The sequence below is a fragment of the Mobula birostris genome, chromosome 23, assembly GCF_030028105.1.
Source record: "Mobula birostris isolate sMobBir1 chromosome 23, sMobBir1.hap1, whole genome shotgun sequence".
Taxonomy (NCBI): domain Eukaryota; kingdom Metazoa; phylum Chordata; class Chondrichthyes; order Myliobatiformes; family Myliobatidae; genus Mobula; species Mobula birostris.
In genome coordinates, this window is record NC_092392.1 from 57,385,008 (window position 1) to 57,407,644 (window position 22,637).

The following is a 22,637-nucleotide window of genomic DNA, read 5'->3' on the forward strand; positions in this document are numbered from 1 at the left end:
CACACCATCGCTGCTCTGCTGACATCCCTGCCAGCAGTTACTTCCAATTTACTTTGGTCAACTCCGCTTTCATACCACTGTAATTTCCCTTACTCCACTGATAGACTGCTACATCAGACTTTGCTTTCTCCCTATCAAATTTCAAGTTGAACACAATCAAATTGTGATCACTGGTTCCTTAGGGTTCTTTTACCTTAATTGCCTAATTAACCTAATTGCCTCTGGTTCATTACATAATACCCAATACAGTATAGCCGATCCCCTAGTAGGCTCAACGACAAACTGCTCTAAAAAGCCATCTCTTAGGCATTCAATAAACTCACTCTCTTGAGATCCATTACCAATCTGATTTTCCCAATTGATCTGCATGTTAAAATTTCCCATGACTACCATAACATTGCCCTTTTGACTTGTCTTTTCTATTTCCTGCTGTAACCTGTGGTCCATCTCCCAGCCATTATATAACTGCCATCAATGTCCTTTTACCCTTGCAGTTTCTTAACTCAACCCACAAGGATTCAACACTTTCCGATCCTATGTCACATCTTTCTACTGATTTGATGCCATTCTTTACCAGTAGAGCCACACCACCCCCTCTGCCTACTTCCCTATCCCTCGGATATAACATGTAACCTTGGACATTCAGCTGCCAACTACAATCATCCTTCAGCCATGATTCAGTGATGGCCACAACATCATACCTGGCAATCTGTAATATTGCAACAAGATCATTCACCTTATTTCTTATAATACACGCACTTAGATCAAACACCTTGAGTACCATATTTGCTATCCTTTCTGATTCTGCATCCCTAATGATTTGATACTCAGCCTGCTGGCTGCAACTAAGTCCCATCATCTGCCTGCCCTTCCTGACAGTCTGACTGCACGCTATCTTTACTTTTTTACCATCTGTCCTATCCTGAGTCCCACCACTCTGGTTCCCACCCTCCTGCCAAAATAGTTTAAACCCTACCCAATAGCTCTAACAAACCTGCCCACAAGAATACTGGTCCCCCTCAGGTTCAGGTGCAAACCATCACTTTTGAACAGGTCATACCTCCCCCAGAAGAAATCCCAGTGATCCAGGAACCTCAAGCCCTGCCCTCTATACCAGCTTCTCAGCCACACATTTATCTGCCAAATCATCCTGTTTCTACCCTCATTGGCGCGTGGCACAGACAGCTTTCCAGAAATTACTACCTGGGAGGTCCTGCTTCTCAGCTTTCTCTAAATTCTCTTTTCAGGACCTCATTACTTTTTCTTCCTATGTCATTCGTACCAATATGTACCAAGACATTTGGCTTCTCTCCCTCCTTCTTCAAAATGTGGAGACATCCTGACCCTGGCATCTGGGATGCAACATACCATCCGCGTGTCCCGTTCACTGACCATTGAAAAAGATACGTTTTATTAGTTTAAAAGATACAAAGACGTCATCCAGTCAGAGCTAATTAAGACCTTTACCTCTCTTTTTGCAAAGGCCATACAAATAACACCAATTACAAAGGCTTCATAACAACAATTTGATACATTTCCATTGCTCCCCACTATTTTACAGTTCATGCAAGTTACTGAAATTAAAATCATTCGAATACCACGTTTTAAAAAAGTGAAGCTCCTTGGATTCTTTGATACGCTCAATGAGTTCTATCATTAAGGTCCAAAATTAATATTTTAAATGTCACACAACTTTTGAAATTAATGGATCAAAGTATAAAAATATTGTTTTTACATTAGTACCTTTGGAAACATGTTGATATCAAAAGGTCAGATGCATTCAGAATGGCTTTAAGAGAGTGAAGAGAGTATTTAGTCAAAGAAATGTGACTGAGACTCAGAAAGCAGAGCTTTGGGTAGGTAACAAGCCTCCCCATCCCCTTCCCCTGCCCCAGCCAAGAACGCAAAGTACCCATTGCTTTTTCTGCCACTTCTTCCCCGCTCTTCTTCACCAAAATGACTCCGGTCTCCCGTATAAGCTTTACACCACGGACTGTGCTCGAGGTGCTGTTGTGCAGTGGTTGAAGGAAACTTAGTCCAGTTTCTCCAGGAATCATTTATTCAGCAACGTGCTCCCGCTTTGCACGCTGTCTTTACTTTGCCCAAAGTTGAACAATTGATTTATGGTTCATTATAATATGTGTAACCCGAAGAAATGATTACAAGAACAGAAGTGACCATGTGGTCTCTCAAGTTGGATCAAAGTTGATTGACATCTCAACTCTAATTACATTACTTATGATTATTATCTATTGATAATGATACAGGAGGCCATTGAATGTATCCCTGCTCCCAAGAATGTAATCCCACTATTCCCATTCCCTCTTCTCCTTAGATGATTATACTCCTGAAACTTGCTTCCTTTCACATACCCACCATCTCCTTTGGTTTATTTTGCAATACCAAGGGTAATTTACGCTGGCCAATTAACCCAGCTGCAAACACCACATGGACAGCACCCATTGTCAAGATCGAACCCGGGCCCCTGAGGCTAGAAGGCAGCAGCACTAACAGCTGTGCCACTGACAAGCCCCCTACTGGAACCGGCCAGTGATGCTGATGTCCACATCTTCTTAGAAGCGTGTTTTAGATTTTCACTGCCCTTTTAGTGGATAAGATATATCTGCACTTCAGGCCTCATTGGCCCAATTCTGGATTGTTCAATTACTGCTCTAGGTTTTCTTACCAAGAAGAAGTTTGATGGAGTCCCGTAGAGTTCTTTCATCATTTCAAGCACAAAGATCTGACCTAACGATAAGGACACACGAACTCATCCTAATGTGAACGTGTACGGCCTACGTACAGGGAGATGGGAATGTAGAGGAGAAGTAGTGGAAAGACTAATGGCAAGGCAACAGAAGCAAATGCACAGACAATAACCTCAGGCAGATCACGAGAGACCCTCTAGCCACATAGACTGCTTTTAAACTGCACTATTGTTCTGTGGTCACCACCTTGCAACCAAATGAGAAAAAAAAGTGCTCAGGACTAATGGCACAAAGTACAAACTGTACCAAAGTTAAGAACTAAACCCATTTTATTCTCCCCACACTCTCATCAACCTCCCCCAGATTCTAAAACTCGCCTACACACAGTGGCCAATTAATCTGCTAAACTAATTAATCTACCAAACCCATGTCCTTAGCATGTGGAACTGGAGCACTGACAGGAAACCCACATGGTCACGGAGGAGAACGTGCAAACTCCATACAGGCAGCACCAGAGGTTGGGATTGACCCAGGATGTGACTCCACCAGCTGCGCAGCTTTCCCCAAAGTATTTGCAAACATTTTCTAAAGTAGTGATTCCATCTCAGCCTCTGTCTAGCATTACTAAATCCAGACTTCAGCCCATTTGGTTTTGTCCTTGTGGCATAAGGAAATGGCCAAGGACATCAAACACAGCAAAGGCTATGGAGGAGCGGTGGAGGGTGGGGTTCAACAACTTCCTGGTTCAACTGCAGATCTGGAGCAATAAATAATCTGCTGGAGGAACTTTGTGGGTTGAGGAAGGGAATTAACTATGCAGGGTTTCAACTCGAAGCCTTAAAGTAATTTTCCAGTTCCATAAAACCCTGGTTAGACCATACTTGAATGTTGTGTTCAGTTCTGGTTGCCTCATTACAGGTAGGATGTGGAAGCTTTAGAGGGTATGCAGAGAAGATTTACCAGGATGCTGACTGGATGAGAGAGCATGTCTTATGAGGAAAGGTTGAGCAAGCTGAGGCTTTTCTCTTTGGAGAGAAGGAGGATGAGAGGTGAGTTGATAGAGGTGTACGAGATGATAAGAGGCACAGATTGAGTGGATAGCAGCGACTCTTTCCCCAGGGCAGAAATGGCTAGTACCGGGGGAATAATGTAAAGATTACTGGAGGAAATATAAGGGGGATGTTATAGGTAAGTTTCTTACATAGAGTTTGCTGGGTGTGTGGTGGTGGTAGAGGCAGGCACATTAGGGACATTTAAGAAGCTCTTTGATAGGCACATGGATGATAGAACAATGGAGGGTTATGTTGGAGGGAAGGGTTAGATTGATTTTAAAGTAGGTTTTAAGGTCAGCACCACATTGTGGGCCAAAGGGCCAGTACTATGCTATAATGTTTTATGTTGTATGAAATGTCAATAGCTCCTACCCTCCCAACAGAAGCTACTCAACCCGCTGACTTCCTTCAGCAGACTATTTGCTGATCCTGGTTGTATTCACGGCTCATTGTTTATTATATCCTCTGCTGAGCTGAGCTATTTCATTAGAACTAGAAGCACATCACCTACCCAACAACAGATAAAACCACCAATGTATATCAACGTAGAGTTGGGTAAACCTAACCTGGCCAATAACCACTCATCAGTATTCTCATACTCATCAGCAAAGTAATGGGAAGTGCTGCTGAACCAGACCTATTGGCTAATGACTCTCTGATGCTCAGCTGGGTTTCAGAAGTGGGCCTCCGCTCAAAGACTACATTACAGAATTGGGCAGATGAAGCAAATTCCAGTGGTGAAGTGTGAATGACCAGCCTTGACATCAAAGCAGCATATGACCAAATGGATCAAGGTGGAGCCATTATGGTATTGTTGGACCCAGTGTAATGGAGGTAAAGGCCAATCATTGCAGCCCTTGGACATCCCTGCTGGACCTTGATCTCCCATTTTCAGGTGGTGGGTGGAAAAAATGCAGGAATGGGGCAAGCCATGGATGAGTGCACAAGACCTGAGTCTGGGTCAGAAGTCTTTGGCGACCTTCAAACCACACCAGACAAGAAGCTCTACGCCACATGGGAATAGACCGTAACCATCTCCAACAAGAGAATATCAGCATGGACAGGATGGGCCGAAAAGCCTGTTTCTGTGCTGTAGTGCTCTATGACTCTATTACTGGTATTTACCACTAATTAGGGCAATCACATACTGGGGCTACAATGGAGATCAGGAGTTGGGGTTTCTGTGGCTGTATCATCTCCAAGTTGAAGTAAAGGGCATAAGCACCACTCTCTGCTGGACTGAAGGCTGAAGCAGGAACAATCCTCAATGGACAACTCTCAACATAGCCTGGAGTTGTGGGGACACTTGCAGGATATACAATCTAAGGGGTACACTCCGGCAAATTAGTGGCCCCTCTCACATCCGTGACACCGCCTGCCCACAAAGATGAGAGGCACCACACGAGCTTCAACGTGTACTTTGACTGCAGCGGCTGAAGCAAGAGGATGTCCATTCCCACCATGTTCTCGGGAATTGGAAATCTAATACTTACACCACCACCCCCTAAATGAATGAATCAAGTTAAAAATAATCAGTCACTGTCTTGTAGTCAGCCATCAGTCGCCGATGTGTTCATTGTGGACACACATTGCATGAAGATTATAGAATGCAGGCTGAGTTACAGAGTGGCTGTATAATGGACACCCCTAGGGTGGATATGAGAGCAGGTCTCTGGCCATTTGTGAGTCCGTCTCAATGGCTTCCATCCAGTTATTAAGGCATTTGATTCCAAATATGATGTCAAAAATCATTACAATCCTGTTTAAATAGGTCCTGAATTCAGAAAGTCTTCAGTGAGCTGTCTCATGATGGTTCACGTGAGGTGTGTTGGATCCGAGAAATCCCAGACGCTGTTTGTTCTTCCTTTGCTCCGTCATCTACAGAATAAAACAAAACTCATGTCAGAACACAGGCCATTCAATCATCAGGGCTGTACTGGCACTTTGAAGGCACTATTCAGTTAGTCCCTGCTCCTACTCATGGCCATGATATTTACTTTTCTTTTTCAAGTACAAATCCAGCTCCTCTTGGGAAGTGATTATTGAATCTGCTTCCCCCCTCCACCCTTTCCAGAATTGCATTCCTGATCTTAAATTCTGCATTCTGGATCATCTGGACATCCCTGAATGAAGATATTCCTCCTCATCTCAGGTCTAAAGGTGCATCCTTTTATCCTGTGCCCGAGGATCTCAAACTCTTGTACCAGTAGAAATATCCTCCCCAAGTCCACCTCTATCCAAGTCTTTCAGTATTCGGTAGCTTTCAATGAGGTTCACCTTTCCCTACTATTCCCCCACTCCAGACCCAGAACTCTATCAACTATAGGTCTGGAGCCTTTAAATGCTCCTTATATGTCAAACCTCTAATTTCAGGATCATTCTTGTGAACCTCACTAGGACCAGTACTTCCTTCCTTAGAATTGGGGCCCAAAATTGTCACGGTATTCCAAATGTGGTCTGACTAGCACATTATAAAACATCAGCACTACATCCTTACCTTTATAAGACCATAGGACCATAAGACATAGAAGCAGAATTAGGCCATTTGGCCCATCGAGTCTGCTCCGTCAAGGCTGATCCTTTCTTCCCCTCCTCAACCCCATTCCCGGGCTTCTCCCCGTAACCTTTGATGCTGTGTTCCGCAGGGGTCACTGTTGGGACCACTTCTTTTTATGCTGTATATCAATGATTTAGGTGATGGAATAGATGGCTTTGTTGCCAAGTTTTCGGATGATACGAAGATTGGTGGAGGGGGGGTAGTGCTGAGGAAATAGGTAGGATGAAGAAGGACTACGACAGATTAGAGAATATGCGAGAAAGTGGCAAATGAAATACAATGTTGGAAAATGCATGGTCATGCACTTTGGTAGAAATAAATGTGCAGGCTATTTTCTAAATGGGAAGAAAATCCAAAAATCTGAGATACAAAGGGACTTGGGTGTCCTTGTGCAGAACACCCTAAAGGTTAACTTGCAGGTTGAGTTGGTGGTGAGGAAGGCAAATGCAATGTTAGCATTCATTTCAAGAGGTCTAGAATACAAGAGCAGGGATGAGATGCTGAGGCTTTATAAGGCACTGTGAGGCTTCATCTTGAGTAATGTCAACAGTTTTGGGCTCCTCATCTAACAAAAGATGTGGGGCATCTAGTCACCGACAACCAACCAGAAAAGTATCCTTTTGTTCCCACTCACTGCCTCCTCTAACCATGTTCGTAACTTTTCTGTATTACCACAGGCTTTTAACTTAGTAAGCAGCCTCATGTGTGCACTTTGTCAAAGGCCTTCTGAAAGTCCAAATGTACAACATCCACTGCATCCTCTTTATCTGTCCTACTTTTAATCTCCTCAAAGAATTCCAACAGGTTCATCAGGCAAGTTCCCCTTAAGGAAACCATGCTGATTTTGTCCTATCTTGTCCTGTGTTACCAAGTACTCCATAACCTCATCCTTAATAATTGACTCCAACATCTTCCCAACCACTGAGGTCAGGCAATCTGGTCTATAATTTCCTTTCTGCTGCCTTCCTCCTTTCTTAAAGAGTGGAGTGACATTTGCAATTTTCCAGTCCTCTGGCACATTGCCAGAGTCCAATAATTTTTGGATCATTGCTAATGCCTCTACAATCTCTAACGTTACCTCTTTCAGAACCTTAGGGTGCAGTTCATCTTGTCTGGGTGACTTATATAACCTTAGGTTTTTCAGGCTCAATGACAAACTGCTCTAAAAACCCATCTCGTAGACATTCAACAAACTCACTCTCTTGAGATCAATTACCAAGCTGATTTTCCCAATCGACCCGCATGTTGAAATTTCCAATGACTATCATAACATTGCCCTTTTGGCACGCCTTTTCTATTTCCTGTTATAATCTGTGGTCTACATCCCAGCTACTGTTGGAAGGTCTGTATATATCTGCCGTCAGGGTCCCTTTACCCTTGCAGTTTCTTAACCCAACCCACAAGGATTCGACATCTTCTGATCCTGTGTTACATCTTTACCAGCAGAGCCACGCCACCCCCTCTGCCTACCTTCCTATCCCTCCAATACAATGTGTAACCTTGGGCGTTCAGCTTCCAACTACAACCATCCTTCAGCCACGATTCAGTGATGGCCACAACTTCATACCTGGAAATCTGTAATAGTGCAACAAGATCATCCACCTTATTTTTTATACTCCGTGCAATGAGATATAACACTTTGAGTACTATATTTGCTACCCTTTTTGATTTTTCATCCCTAATGCACTGATACTTGCTCTGCTGGCTGCGATTTTGTCTTATCATCTGTCTGTCCTTCCTGACAGCCTGACTGTCAGGAAGACTGTTCTAGTTAAGTTCTGGTCTTCTTGAAATGAATGTTAACATTGCATTTGCCTTCCTTATTACTGAATCAACCTGTAAGTTAACTTTCAGGGACTCCTGTGCCAAGTGCCTTTGTACCTCTGATTTCTAAATTCTCTTTCTATTTATAATATGGTCTGCACCTGCATTCTTCCTACCAAACTGCATGACCCTACTCTTCCCTATGCTGTATTCCATCTTCTTTGCTCATTCTCCTAATCTGTCCAAGTCTTTCTGTAGATTCCCTGTCACCACAACACTACCTGCCCCTCCATCTGTTGTATATTGTCTGTTTTCTCATGTTACTTTGGTGACATGTTTTACTTTTTACTGTTTCTACATCATAGAATAACAAAGGCCTGGCCACACTTGTTGCACTTTTGCCTCCACATCTGCAACACTTCATCTCTACCAGCCTTCCCTGTTCCAATATCCTTCTCCCTTCAACCAACAGTGTGAGCTGCATGGTCTCCACAAATCTGACCTCCACTTAAGACAAATTTCTCCAGGTTTTTGACCCATCTTTTTACACTTAAACTTAGATCCAAACTTATGCTCATTGGTTGGGATATAGTCATCTAAGAGAAGACCTTCTCCACTGTCACCAAAGGTACTCAGTAACAATCTCACCCTGTCCATCAACATGGGTCAATACACTGCCCACCTTTTCAGAACCAGCATTTCACTCCATTAAAGCTAGGTGGGGATAAATGACTGCAGGGCAGGTAGTTTGCACCTTCAGGTTGATGCCCAGAGGGTGCAGATAACATTTATCTTTTGTCTACATTGAAATAGAAAGGACCTCCTTGCCAATTTGGTGTTCCTGGGTGGTCCCACCGAGTTGCTTGGCCAACAGCAGGAACTTGCTCTGAGATAGTATTAGAGTTTGAGGGACATTGGCCAACTTTAAGAGATTTCCTTACCTGTTCTTTCAGTTCTGAAAGTTGACTTGACAGTTGTTCCACTAGAAACATGGTTGATTCTAATTTATCTTGCAAACATCTGATTTCATTCTGCTCACTATCACTTTCATTACTGACCAAAGATATGGCACGCATCCGAGGGAACCAATCCAAGTTCTTCTCCTGTAACCAATTAGAGGCATTAACAGTTAAGACTTGAGAGCCAAGCAGAAACTTTTCTTTTGTTGGTATAACCGATTGTTCATTTATCCAAAGTAAAAGCAACTTGCAGATTTTAAAAGAGTTTTTACGATCTTGATACTTGCCACGGTATCATTCAGACAATTAACTAATCACTGCAATAATGATAGAAATCTATGTGTTTATTAGCAATAGACATATTCATATAACAACATGCATTTTGTTGTGGTTTTGACTCAGGAAAAAAAATTAAAAGCACTTCATGGAATCAAATGCTTGTTGAGGCAAGTAAGGTGGTATATGAAGAAATGGCGAAAAAGTTAGTTAAGAGGAAGTGACCGAAAAGGATGCTAAGTCTATGTCCAAAGGATGAACCACAGATGGTGGAATAAAGAACCGGAATTCCTGAAAGAGGCACCATATTACATCCTCATTACCTTCCCCTGCATTTTATCACTAGTGGTTAATAGGAACGTAGGTAGACGGCTGATGAAGGAGAAGCCAGGTAAATTGTAGATGCTCTTTTATTCAGATGAATAAAAAGTGTTTCCACTTATCACCTCCCAGCCTCTGGCACTACTCCTACCCTCCCCTCCTTCATCTGTCTATCATCCCTCCTCATCTAATCCACTTATCGCCTGTCAGCTCTCACTCTACCCTTTCCAAGATGCTTTTATATCAACTATCTCCCCTCCAACTTCCAGTCGTATGAAAAGTCTCAACCCAAAACCCCCACGGTACATTACCCCTCTGCAGAGAAGCTGCTGAGTTCCTCCAGCATTTTGTGTTGCTCCATATTCCAACATCTGCAGCCTCTCATGACTCCATACCGACCTTACCCAAGCAGAATCTGCACTTCTCCCTGTAAAGGTGCATCTCACCCGTTCATGGGGGTGGTTGCAAAGAGTCACATGGATATGTTCAACAATGCAGTCCCTGTCAGACCTATTATTGTTGGAATGTTTGGGAATGAAGAAATGATGCTGTGCAAATGTTGTAAGCTAATGTAACCATATGCTTGAACTGGTGAACAAATATAATATCATGTACAACTATTGCATAACCACTTATTTTATGAATAAACTATAGTTTTAGAAAATATAAACAAAGGCAGGTAATTTGTAATTTGTACATGCATGATTCCAACATAAAATTAGCAAAACAAGCTACAAATATTCACTTTTTAGTCGTTACAATTGCATACAAATTCAATACTGACTTAGAATGAAAGATAGGATAAATGGCTTCCAATGCATGTAAATAATTCAGTGGGGATATAATTTACAATAAAATCACTTGAATGAGAATGTCAAAGAAAATTCTACATTGTGATCAGACAATGAGACCAGGGTAAGACCTCTTCCTCTCTCCCAATGTACAGCAGTTAGCCATGTTTGGAACTTATGAAAGTATTATTAAATCTGTGCTTTCTCAATTGATTCAATTGGATTCCATTTTACCAAATGAAAAGTCCTGCTACTATGTGCTAACAAAATACAGTCTTTATTCTTTAAAGAATTCATTATTTGTTCAAATTAATTGTCCAATCAACTGATGAAGGGACTTAGTATGGAAGGTGGTGAGAGAGGTCATAGACAGAATTCAAGAACTTGATCCATAAAAGCCACCTAATGGCTAAATCTTCAAGCTACATTGTGTCTGATTTTATAAAGATTAAAAAAAAGATGAAAAGGTTAGATGACGTAACATATCCAAAACTTACTAACCCTAACCATACATCTTTGGAATGTGGGAGGAAACCAGAGCACCCAGAGGAAACCCATGCTTCACAGGGAGAACATACAAACTCCTTACAGACAGCGGTGGAAATTGAACCTTGATCTTACGGCTAGCTGCTATGAAGTGTTGTACTAACTGCTACGTTTCCATGCCACTCTACACATCACAAGATTGAGCAAGAAAGATTGAAACAGAAATTTGTATTTGACCTAAGAATGTTGGCTAAAAAGTTGAAAATGAAATACAACCTTGACAGCAGCATCTGTCACTGCTCCCTTATAATCACTGGATCAAAATCCTAGAACTCATAACACTGTGAGTGCAATCTTCAGCAGGTCCACATGGCAGCTCACCTTCTGAAGAGAAGTTAGGATGGGTAATAAATGCTGGCTTTCCCAGGGATGGGTAATAAATGCTGGCTTTCCCGGGGATGGGTAATAAATGCTGGCTTTCCCAGGGATGGACAAGAAATGCTGGCTTTCACAGGGATGGGTAATAAATGCTGGCTTTCCCAGGGATGGGTAATAAATGCTGACTTTCCCAGGGATGGACAATAAATGAAGGCTTTCCCAGGGATGGGTAATAAATGCTGGCTTTCCCGGGGATGGGTAATAAATGCTGGCTTTCCCAGGGATGGACAAGAAATGCTGGCTTTCACAGGAATGGGCAATAAATGCTGGCTTTCCCAGGGATGGGTAATAAATGCTGGCTTTCCCAGGGATTGGTAATAAATGCTGGCTTTCCCAGGGATGGACAATAAATGAAGGCTTTCCCAGGGATGGGTAATAAATGCTGGCTTTCCCGGGGATGGGTAATAAATGCTGGCTTTCCCAGGGATGGACAATAAATGAAGGCTTTCCCAGGGATGGGTAATAAATGCTGGCTTTCCTGGGGATGGGTAATAAATGCAGGCTTTCCCAGGGATGGGCAATAAATGTTGGCTTTCCCGGGGATGGGCAATAAAAGCTGGCTTTCCCAGGGGTGGGTAATAAATGCTGGCTTTCCCAGGGATGGGCAATAAATGCTGGCATTCCCGGGGATGGGTAATAAATGCTGGCTTTCCTAGGAATGGGCAATAAATGCTGGCTTTCCCGGGGGTGGGTAATAAATGCTGGCTTTCCCAGGGGTGGGTAATAAATGCTGGCTTTCCCAGGGATGGGCAATAAATGCTGGCATTCCCGGGGATGGGTAATAAATGCTGGCTTTCCTAGGAATGGGCAATAAATGCTGGCTTTCCCGGGGATGGGTAATAAATGCTGGCTTTCCCGGGGGTGGGTAATAAATGCTGGCTTTCCCAGGGATGGACAATAAATGCTGGCTTTCCCGGGGATGGGTAATAAATGCCACCATTGACAAGCATTAAATAATATATAGAGGGATCTCTGAAGTATAGAAGGATTTCAGTGCCCAAGTGCATTGCTCTCTGAAAGTGGATGCACAGTTTGATGGCATGGAAAAGAGAACTTGTGGCCTGCTTGCCTTAATTAGTTGAGGCATTGCATTCAAGAATCAGGAAGGTATATTGCAGCTTTATAAAATCTGTTTATGCTGCATCTAGCATATTGCATTCAATTCTGGTCATCCCATTATAGAAAGGATGTGGAGGCTTTGGTGAGGCTCCACAACCACATCACCTAGATCATCAGCTTTCATACCTAAAAGCACTTACCATCTGGTTCAAGGCCAGTTTCTATACCACTCTTATTAGACTCTTGAATGGATAGAAGATTGTAGAGACACATAGTACAGAACGAAGCCCTTCAGACCTTCACACAGGTGTTTACCCAAGCAAAGCCAATGCATCTAAGCTAGTGATACAGGTTACAAAGCAAATAAAGTAGCTAACTGGCAGTGTTAACATTTTATAGCTCACCTTTATCATCTGTGCGACGTAACTTTCTGGTCCTGTGTATTCAGTTGGGTCCTTGACCTTGATTAAGACAATGAAGTATAAATAGTGCCACATATTATGTTCAAACTTGATGTGCTCTTCAAAGGACACCGTCTTGTTGTCAAACTTGTCTCTTTCGAGCCCTGAGAACAAAGTGTGCAAGGGAGAATGTGTTAGCATGTCTTATTGGTCTCGGTCAAGATTATTGCTCAGACTTAGTTGCTTCTTAGGCTCGTAGGGTTGGTTTTGGGGACAGAGGAGGGAGTCAAGGATCAAATCATGGATGTGAGGGAATTACAGGACCAGGCTGGAGTCTAAGTATTTGCTCCACGTTAAAAGGCCAGTGATGTAGATGTAATCCGATGTCAAACTTGCAGACTAGCGAGGATGAGGGTAGCTGCCCCCTATGCACACTATGGAGTTCGAGCCTAGCTTTTAGGGTCCTGGCATCATTGAGTCTGGAGTTTGAGACCCGGAGTTCAGATCCTCATCCAACATCCTCATTTGTCATCATCGGCAAGTCCTGGGTCAATATCGAGATCAAAGTCTGAAGGTCAATTGGAAGTCTAGGTCAAAGCCCAAAAGTTGATTGGAAGTCCTAAAATCGAGGTCCGATAGTCAAAGCCTCAAGTCTGCAAATGTCTGCAAGCCCACAGTCCACTGGGGAAGTCGAAGGCCCAGTATCTGTGAATCCACAAGTCTGCTGGAGGCTGGAGGCTGCAGACAGCCTGTCCTGTGGTTAGTGGACTGCGTATTGGCGTGGGTGAGTGGGAGATAGGAAATGCACTCCCTTTATTGTTGCTGCTTTGTAACTTGGTAAGTTCTGTTTCATTATGTTGTGTGTTGTTCCGCCGAGCATGTTGGGTATGCTTTGTTGCCATGAACGTCTGGCCATGCTTGCACACCGCCCACAGCGCACCCTAGGGTGTGTTGGTTGTCAACGCAAAGAGTGCATTTCTCTATATGCTTAGGTGTGCATGTGATAAATAAATCTGAGTCTGCATCTGCCTACAGGCTGATGAAGGGTGGGCCTCAGTGGTTTTGCTGCCTGGTGCTTTGAATGTCTCAATGCATTACAGGGCTCTGCACAATATGATTTAATATTTAACACACCGAGGCACTGGAGGAACCCAGTGGGTCAGCCCTACCTTGCTAAACTCTTCCAATATCTTTGGTGCTGTTCTGGATTTCCAGCCTCTTCAGTCTCTTGAGGATCCTTATGACTCACAGTCTATCCATCAGTGAGACATCAAATCTCCAAACAAGTCACGAGGTTCAAGCGGGTGAGAAAGAACAAGAAGTCGGTTGCTTTACTCCAAGGTTTGTGGCTCCATCAGCTCTGCTACGACTCAGACATCCCTTATTGTCCTGCCTTTGGTTAATATAAGGAATAGTGGAAGAGGTAGGCCATGCCCTTGAGTCTGTTCTGCCAGCCAACAAGATCAAGGACCAACTCTATTCGCCATGTATATTTACACATACATATCTGTAATGCACATTCACATGTATTTGGAATTTGTTGTGGTGTGCTGCTCAGGGTGTGACATGCAACATTCAACAATTATAAAGATTAAAGAATTATATTAAAAATAAATTTAAAGGGTAAAGGATGTATGTAGAGGAAAACATTCACAAATACATAAACACCAGCATGTATTTATAATGTAAACAGCTTTATAAAAAGTGGTTTAAAGTGTTTACAGTGCAGTGACTGAGGTAATAGATAGAAGGGATGGGGGTGGGGGTGTTGTGGGCTAACTAGAATGGTTGATCAGAGTAACTGACTTGGGGAAGACATTTTTAAGATGGTGTGAAGTTTTTGTTGTGTTCACAACCGATTTAGACCTGGCTCATGGGAATGGCCATTGCTTCCAATGTTAATTATAAACCCAAGGATACAGGATCACTAAGCGTTTCTGCTCATGAGCAAAGCAAGACTGACTTTGAACATAGAGCCTAGAACAGGGGCGGTGAACCTTTTAGAGAGCGTGTGCCCAAACTGACAATAACCTTCTAAAAAACACATCGTCCAATGCCACATGTTCTCACAACTGTCCAGCTATGAAAATATTTCACTGCGCTTGTTTTGTAAAAAATCATTCCCTGCCTCATTTGGCAGTAAAGATAATCATTATGTATCTTTTTATTGTGGGTGTGGTTTAAAGCATCAAAGAGCGGCCGACAGAATTTGTGCGTGTGGCGTAGGTTTGCCTCCCCATGCCATTGAACAGTGTAGGAACAATGACCACGATCCTGAATTAATCAAGCTTGCACATGATTTTTGTCCCTCCATTCCCTGCAGATGACTGCATCTATCTCTTAAACTGCTCCTGCTTTATCGATACCACCTCTGGCAGCCCAATTCAGGCACACAACACTGTGTAAAAACTTGTTGCACACATCACCTTTAATCTTCCCCCTCTCACCTTAAATACATGCCCTCTAGTATTTAACATTTCTACCCTGGGAAAATGTCTACCTTATCCTTGCCTCTGATATTTTACAAACATTTTGCAGTCTCCCCTCAGCCTCTGGCACACTAGATAAAAAAACCCTAGTTTGTCCAACCCCTCCTTACAGCACAGTCCTCTAATCCAGTTGGTATCCTGGTAAACCTCTTCTGCACCCTCTCCACAGCCTTCATATCCTCCCTATAGTGGGGCAACCAGAAATGCACACAATACTCCAAGTGCAGATGAACCAAAGTTTAATAAGGCTGCAACATAACCTTTCCACATAACTCAGTAAAACCAGAAAAGTTTTATAAATCAGAGCAGTGATGGTTGAAAACTCTCTGAACATTGAGACTGTGCTAAATCTTGCTATTGTAATCTGTGTGGAGTTTGAATCAGTCTGGTCTGCAGGCATTTTATTGGGGAGAACAATGGGGGAACTGGTTAACTATGAGTGTCAGTTTTCCTGATGTAACTGTTGACATTGAGCTCCACCTCGCCTGACCCCATCACTGTCTCCAAGCGGTCACGCTGCTTGCCTGACACACAGTTTGAGAACTTCCTCCGGTTAAATACTGAGAGGATTGTCTCCTGAGCCACCCACCGATTCCCTTCCCCAACCACTGACTCCATTCCTGTCCATGGTTTCTGAACCGAAACTGAAGGAGGCTGTTTGCATCGCTGGCTCCAGACCACATGGCCCATGCCGTCATTTCAGCTGCTCTCTTTCCATCTCAGCCACACTGCCCAGCTGTGTCCTTCCAGCAGCTGATCAGTGCCCCACCTTGGCTTGCGTTTTTCACGTGTCTCCCTTCTTCACCGGCTTCTCTTCAAGTGATACTTTGATTTTAAACTTTTCCTTACTCCTTCCCATCCAAGACCGCGCCCCCCCCACCCACAACCCAATGAGATAACCAAGCTCTGCAGGTCCTATTCTCTCAGTCCCCCTCAGTTCCTTGAAACCGAGGTCCAAAACCTTCGCCTGCCATGGTTATACCTATGAGGTGCCCTCTAAGTTGGCTGCCTCCCCTCACAACTCTGACCTGACGCAGGGCCTTGCCCCGACTGTTCAACCATTTCTCTGTCTCCACAGGTGCTGCCTGACCTGCTGAGTTCCTCTAGCACAGGGGTTCCCAGTCTGGGGTCCACATCGGTTCATGTCATACAAAAGGTTGGGAACCCCTGTTCTAGCAGTTGGCCTCTGACTCGCTTCATAAACCTACCGCCTCTCCATCTCTTTTTGTACTTCAGAAGCTCTATAAAATTTGCTCATCCAGAGAAGATTCTCGCTGGCCATCGGCTCCAATGACCCCTCAGGCAACTGAGCGGCAACCTTTGCTCAGCAATTGTAAAAGGAACAGACAGCTGTGGGGACCAAGCCATATAAAGTGGAGGTTGACAGGTTCTTGATTAGTTTCTTATGGGGAGAAGGCAGGAGAAATGGGTTGAGGGATAATAAATCAGCCATGATGGAACTGTGGAGCAGGCTCAATGGGCTGAATGGCCTCATTCTGCTCCTGTGTCTATTGGTATTATGATACTGTGGTTATTGTTAATGAAAACAGGAAGGTAAGACTTGTCTTTTCCCACAACACCACTCCCGATTTCCTCCATTATGTTCAACTATTCTCAGCCATTTAAAACAATTCTCTTAAAAAATTGCATTGGGGCTGGAGAAGGGGGGTCATAACCCCGTTAGTCTTCAACACCAAGTCAAATCTGTACTTGCTTCATATACCACCCAGCATGGGTACCTGGGTCATAGACCCTGCCAACACAATTCCCAGCCTGAACTCCTAGACCTGAGTCCATTTGTGGCTCTCGACCCAAGTAAATGATACAGGGGGGCAAGGGCTGGTCGGGGTGTGAGGTGTGGTGGGAGGATGGGTGAGGAGCTATGAGTGGAGCAGCAGTGATGGACTGTGAAGGGGTAAGTGTGAGGGACAGCGAGAGGGCAGTGAAAGTAACCTCACCCAGTAGCTGGTGCTTAACAGGGCTGCAGGTCGACAGCGCATGTCATGCAGTGCAGAATACAGAGCATAGCACACAACACGATTCAGATTTATATATCACATGTACACTGAAATATGTGGTGAAATGCATTGTTTGCATTGACAACCTACTCATCCAAGTACATGCTGGGGGCAGCCAGCAAGTGTCGCCATGCATTCCAACATCAACACAACAAAGAGAGAGAGAGAGGGAGAGAGAGAGAGAGAGAGAGAGAGAGAGAGAGAGAGAGACACACACACACACACACACACACCTACCTCTCTAACCCCAGGACATAAACAGTCCACTAATCACGTGATACCGAGGGTATCACAACATGTGATGGGACACAGCATGTTTGACATGACGCAACACACAGCACACAGAACTCGACACAAACTTCTCTGCGTGGTCATCCTTTCCTTGAATGTCCACACAGTGGTGTTGAAGCAGGAAACCTGAACTAACCATGTGTTTTAAGATAACCAGATGGAGGAAAATAGCCCATGTGTTATTTATCTTTGGCTCCAACAAAAGACCTGGGATCTTTCTTCAAGTCAAAGGATAGCAGCACGTGTTGTACTCTACAGGAGTTAGATTGGGTGCAGACCTGTAGTAGCTGGGTTAACGGTAGCCCACTGTTGTTAAGTCCGGGGTAGATCTGTGTGCAATGGATCTGTAGGCCGCCAGTATTTTCAATCACCAGTTGCCACTGTACGCAGAGCTCTCTCCAAAGGAAGCGACAACCTGGCTTGCTGAACAGTCTGTCGGTTGTGTGCTGTCCTTGGCTGGTGACATTGGATGTGCAGTGGTGGTGTGCCAACCGTGTACCTGTACCCAGCAGAATGCTACAGAGCTGCAAAACCAGCATTCCCTGTGTTACTGCTGCCTTCACCCTACCATCAAAGGACACATTCTAGCCCAGTGAGGAAGGGCCACTTCCTGCTTCAAACCAGGAGGACCCTATGGAGGGGAGGGGGACGGACACTTCAGGGTGATCTTCTAATTCAAAACACAAGAGATTCTGCAGATGCTGGAAATCCAGAGTAACACACACACAAAATGCTGGAGGAATTCAGCAGGTCAGGCAGCATCAACGGAGAGGAATAAAAAGTTGATGTTTTGGGCTAAGACCCTTCATCAGGACTAGAAAGAAAGGTGGGGGGTGGGTAGAAGCCAGAATAAGACCTTTTAATCCTGCTGCCGGAGTTCGCAGACTCCCCGTTGCATGTCTGAATTCCCACCACATCAGCTACACAGCGGCCGCTGGATCCAGCAACCAAATCCACAGGACTCAAAGCCTCCTTGCTTTTTACAATGAAGCAGTTTAATAGTCTCACTTCACCCCTGGCATGCTTGATAAACAGGAACTTGTGTGTTTAGCATTACCAAAGCTCAAAGAGCAGTGGATGAATGCTTTTGATGTGAGATCATTGTGTGCAGCCCAATGCCAGAACCCAAAGAAGTCTCACTGCACTGTCCACTGTTTCTAAGCTGCTGATGGCAATGAAGTTCTCTGCATACACTAACAAACATCTCATGGACTTAATTATATTTCAAATCCATTTTGATACAGTTATTTTACTGCATGTGCTTAACACTGTAACCTCACTTAATTAAATTGGTCACTGCACTAAAAATGTGTTCTATCCTTCGTGAAAGTCAGAATAAACAGAATCTGGAGAAGGAGATTAAAGAAGGGTCATTCGATATACAGTATACTCATTTCAGTTTGGCATTGGTATAGAGAGAATGAATGGAGAAGTCCACTTCTGCACCAATTGTCTCTCCATGAGACACTGCATTGGTAACCGAGGACACAGTGTGTCTCAGCATATGGTGAAGGAGGGATGCAGAGTTAATGTGATGTGGGAAACCTTCAAGATTATTGGTTGTCCAGTTTGAACTGACCCTGGCATAACTCCTTCTACCCGCTATGCCTCCAACTCCTGGTCCAGAAATCTCTGCAAAGGGAGCTCCGGCCGTATCCCCACAAGAGGGAGTTGCAGCCGTTCCCCCCGCAGGTAGGAGTTTCCGACATCTCTCCCCGACAGGAAGCTCCCTACAGAAGGGAGTTCTAGTCTTTCCTCCCAACCTCCCTAGGTGGGAGTTCCAGACATCTCCATCATGGGAGCGGGGGTATTGGGAAGAGTTCAAGACATTCTTCCCCCCCCAGTAGGTGGGAGTTCCAGGCATTCCCCCAGGGAGGAAGCTCCAGTTGTTCGATAATGCAGGGCATATTTATAGCTACTCAAGGACAAATGTACTCCATATTGGAGTACATTTGCGGTGCGGTGTAAAGTGAGTCCTTGGACTCACTTCACACCGCACGCTGTCGGAGCAGTGCTGCCAGGATAATCAAGGACACGACCCACCCAGCCAACACACTTTTCGTCCCTCTTCCCTCCGGGAGAAGGCTCAGGAGCGTGAAGGCTCGTATGGCCAGATTTGGGAACAGCTTCTTTCCAACTGTGATAAGACTACCGAGCGGATCCTGACCCGGATCTGGGCCGTACCCTCCAAATATCCAAACCTGCATCTTGTTTTTTTTTGCACTACCTTACTTTCCATTTTTCTATTTTCTATTTATGATTTATAATATAAATTTTTAATATTTACTATCGATTTGTAATCCAGGGAGTGGGAAGCGCAGAATCAAATATCGCTGTGACGATTGTACGCTCTAGTATCAATTGTTTGGCGACAATAAAGTATAAGGTATTGTATTTGTTTTTCTGATGCTATAGCACACCCTCTGTACTCTGGAAAGGCACTTGAACCCCAGGCAGCAGCTAATGTTGGAGCCACAAGCAACGAAAGCAACAGAATACTGGATCGACAGCAGAGCTTCACAACCCTCAAGCTCAACGTACCACAGATAAAGCAAGTTGTTTTCAGGATCTCCTCCTTCTTCTGTTTCTCACTTCTCAGATCGGCAAATGTGTCAATGATGACCCCGAAGATCAGGTTCAGGACGATGATGATGACAATGAAGAAGAACAGGAGATCATAGACGACACGTGCAAAAAACAAAGGTTCCTGAAATGAGAAGGTTAATCTTCATCAGCCAGTTTCAGTTAGCATAGTGGGGCCATAAGTCCTAACAAAGGGGAACCACTTCCTTCTTGTTTTGGACCCATGTAGTGATCGGCAATGGATGGAGCAAACTATCAAATTATTCTTTTATTCCTTAACAGGAAAGCTAAGGAAGTTTGTCAAGGAGTGGCACATTAGAGTAGTGGTTAGCACAACACTTTACGGTACCAGCAACCCAGGTTCAATTCCCGTTGCTGCCTGTAAGGAGTTTGTATGTTCTCCCTGTGACTGCGTGGGTTTCCGCCGGGTGCTCTGGTTCCCTGCACGGTCCAAAGCTGTACTAGCTGGGAGGTTAATTAGTCTTTGTAAATCGTCCCGTGATTTGGCTAGAATTAAATTGGGGATTGCTGGCCGTCGTGCCTCAGTGGCCAGAGGGGTCTGCTCTGCACTGTATGTCAATAAATAAATACAATTGTCTGACATAAAATTGACACTTGGTACCATTCAGGACAGAGCAGATGACTTGTTAGACACCCCATCCACAACCTTTCACTGACTCCACCGCTGACACACAGTAGCACCAGTTTGTACCAAATACAGGATGCAACGCAGTGATGCACCATGATCCCTTTGATGGTACCTTCCAAAGCCACCAGCTGGAAGGACAAGGGCAACAAGATCACAGGAACAACATTTGGAAGTGGTTCCCCTAACCCACACACTATCACATTTTGGAAATATATCACTATTCTTTCACTGTTTCTGAGTCCTGGCACCTTTTCCCTGATAACACACCTCACTGACCACAGCGGTTCACGAAGACAGCTTACCATCACTTTCTCAAGGGCATCTAGGGATGGGCAATTAAATGCTGGCTCAGTCTGCAAAGCCCACTTCGCTTGACTAAATAACAACAAACGTGGTGAATACAGAGAATCAAAGGCTTAGTTTGTTGTACAGATCGAAGCTCATCAGCAAATGATTACAGAAAAGTGAGGTGTGGGCACACAGTGGAAGTGATACTGATAGAAGCATCAAGAGAACCAAACCTAACAGAGTAAAATCAAGTTCATTACTGCCCCCCACACCAAAATTGGAGGAATAAAATCCCCCAGAAAACTGCTAAATTGTCAAAAATAAAGCTCAATGGATCGTAAACAATCCAACACACAGGTGACTCCAGTCCTATCCAATGTCAATAACTCTTAATGCTCTTTAAGAGGTTGTATGACAATCACTTCATTGATAAATTGAGGATTATTTATGAATGGGATTATTTGTCATTTTAGCACATTAGAGCAGAAGGACACAATGAATTGGGGGCAAAGGCAGCACACCAGACCACTCAAGCCTCACCATTCACTATGACTCCAGCTGATCTATACCGGCCTTAACCCGCCTTCTGTAACAGTTCCCCAACGTACTCAACTACTTCACATGCAATGAATCAGTTCACTAGCGATGGGTGGGACAACCTTTGAACCACAGTCATGAGATAAGACAGCAGTTTATGCCTATGTTCACATACTACTTCTCTGTAACCCACTAAATACAGGTACCTGTCCAATATCCTTTTACGTTTTTATGGAATCAGCTTCTAACACTGACAATTCTAAGCAAAATTTCAGCTGAATTTTTTTTTGTGGCGGTGGAGGGGAACTGGTCATTACTAGCGAAATCAACATTTATTGTCCATCCATCCCTGATTGCTCTTGAGGTGGTGATGATAGGCCATCTTCTTGAATCACAGTCATCCAGGGCTGGCAAACCTTTTTCAGAGTATGTGCCCAAAATTGGTGATAATCTTCTAAAAAAAATACTCTCCTGTGTCAGGGTAATTTTCAGCAGAGATTATCATTGGTTAATGAATTAGTAACCGGACTGGCAAAACATTTCCGGGTCGCGACAGTGTGTGACTTGGAGGGGAACGTGCAGGTGGTGGCGAGACTGTAGAACTGCAACCCTTGTCCTGCTTTCTGGTAGAGATGGTGAGTTTGGTGGAAAATCCTTTGCAAGTAACAGCAGGGCATCTCATAGATGGTGCAAACTATAACCACACTGCACTGGTGTTGGAGGGAAGGGATGTGCAGACTGATAGGTGGGGTGCCTTGCCCTGGGTGGGATGAAGCCTTTGGAGAGGACAGGGTTAATTGGAGAGCACACAAAGACACTTCTGACTTTCAGAAGGTGAAACGGCATCACTCCACAGGATATCCAACCCCTTGACCTGTTCCTGCCGTCACCTCCTTGGTAAACGTTCTCCGTACCACTTCATGGACTTCCCTCTTTCCTGATGAGAGATGAAATGGTGCCCACAGAACAT

The 22,637-nt window shown here is 44.2% G+C and overlaps 1 protein-coding gene across 1 annotated transcript in view; it reads right to left on the minus strand.

Moving 5' to 3' along the window:
• Positions 1-1,388: 1,388 nt before the first annotated feature.
• itpr2 (inositol 1,4,5-trisphosphate receptor, type 2) overlaps positions 1,389-22,637 on the minus strand; it is a 306,596-nt gene continuing 285,347 nt past the window's right edge. The window contains exons 54-57 of the mRNA XM_072241562.1: positions 20,152-20,317; positions 12,816-12,976; positions 9,023-9,184; positions 1,389-5,638 (exon numbers count right to left, since the gene is read on the minus strand). Coding sequence (XP_072097663.1) covers positions 5,552-5,638; positions 9,023-9,184; positions 12,816-12,976; positions 20,152-20,317 — 576 coding nt within the window. The 3' untranslated portion in view covers positions 1,389-5,551. The remainder of the gene's footprint in view (positions 5,639-9,022; positions 9,185-12,815; positions 12,977-20,151; positions 20,318-22,637) is intronic.